This window comes from Trichinella spiralis (assembly GCF_000181795.1).
Source record: "Trichinella spiralis strain ISS 195 chromosome Unknown Scfld2181, whole genome shotgun sequence".
Lineage (NCBI taxonomy): Eukaryota > Metazoa > Nematoda > Enoplea > Trichinellida > Trichinellidae > Trichinella > Trichinella spiralis.
This window is the reverse complement of record NW_003529120.1, coordinates 1-1,020: the sequence shown is the minus strand read 5'-3', so window position 1 is coordinate 1,020 and position 1,020 is coordinate 1. Positions and strand designations below refer to the sequence as shown.

The following is a 1,020-nucleotide window of genomic DNA, read 5'->3' as shown; positions in this document are numbered from 1 at the left end:
TTCTACGAAATTGAAAATTACATCTGCCTTGCTACATTTGAAAATGCACAGATGCAATCTATTATCAGTAAAGACGGGTAAAAGTTGTTGAACGGTGGTTGTTGAAGTTGCTGACATAGCGTTCAAAAGACGTATGACAAAAACAGTAAGTATTGACTTTGTTTCATTAGATAGCAAGACGATGGGCGTATCAGATATATGTAGAATTTGGTAAAATCTGTAATTACAGATTACGTCATCACCTGAGCTTCTATGGAGTTTTATTTGTTCTTGGCACCGTGATAAGTCATGTTCAGATCATTTCGTTCTAAATGTGGCATCCGTAAGTATTGAATTTGCACCCGATTGCAGTTGCATCGTACAGTGTACGCATTTTATCCATGACAGCATTACATTGGCGTCAAGCGAATACGATATTTTTTCTGATGGCGCTCTGAGTAAGTTGAAGTTGGTGCAGTGACGTTTTCCAGTTGTTCTAGTGTGGTTTCACTTATCACAAGAGTAAGAAGGGATTAATTGTAATTGTAGCAATTTCGCTGAGTCAGCCGAGCAGTGTTCGTGCTGTCAGTGCGTTTCGAATGTGATATGACAAAAATTAGTGAGTAGCTTTTGTTTATAATAGCGTTATAATAATAATAGGTTACGTCATCCCATGAAGCTTGTATTGTTGGCAACCCTTGTTCACATGGACATAAAGGCGTTTCCTAGTCGTTCCAGTGTGCCTTTGCTTATCACAAATAGTATCGTTTATCAGTAAGTATTGAATTTGATTAATTAGATAGCTGAAAGAAGCGAGTGTTGCATGGATTGAATTAGATAACATCTATAATGACAGATAACATTAGTTGAACTGTTTTCAACTTCCTTTCGCTCTGTACACCGTGCTTTGTCATGTTCACATCAGTTTCTTCTAGATGTGGCATCACAAACATCCGTAAGTAAGTATTTAACTTGCTCCTGATTGCAGGTGGATACGTAAAGCGTGCACATTTCATCCATGACAGCATTGAATCCACCACA

At 37.9% G+C, this 1,020-nt stretch overlaps 1 protein-coding gene across 1 annotated transcript; it reads left to right on the top strand.

Moving 5' to 3' along the window:
* Nucleotides 1-133: 133 nt before the first annotated feature.
* On the top strand, nt 134-938 carry Tsp_14015 (hypothetical protein; the record flags this gene model as incomplete). Its single annotated transcript, XM_003368605.1, has 5 exons — nt 134-145; nt 230-437; nt 529-580; nt 640-745; nt 836-938. Coding segments are annotated over exons 1-5 (481 nt in total), but the record flags the coding sequence as incomplete, so codon positions are not given.
* Between the last annotated feature and the right edge of the window lie 82 nt (nt 939-1,020).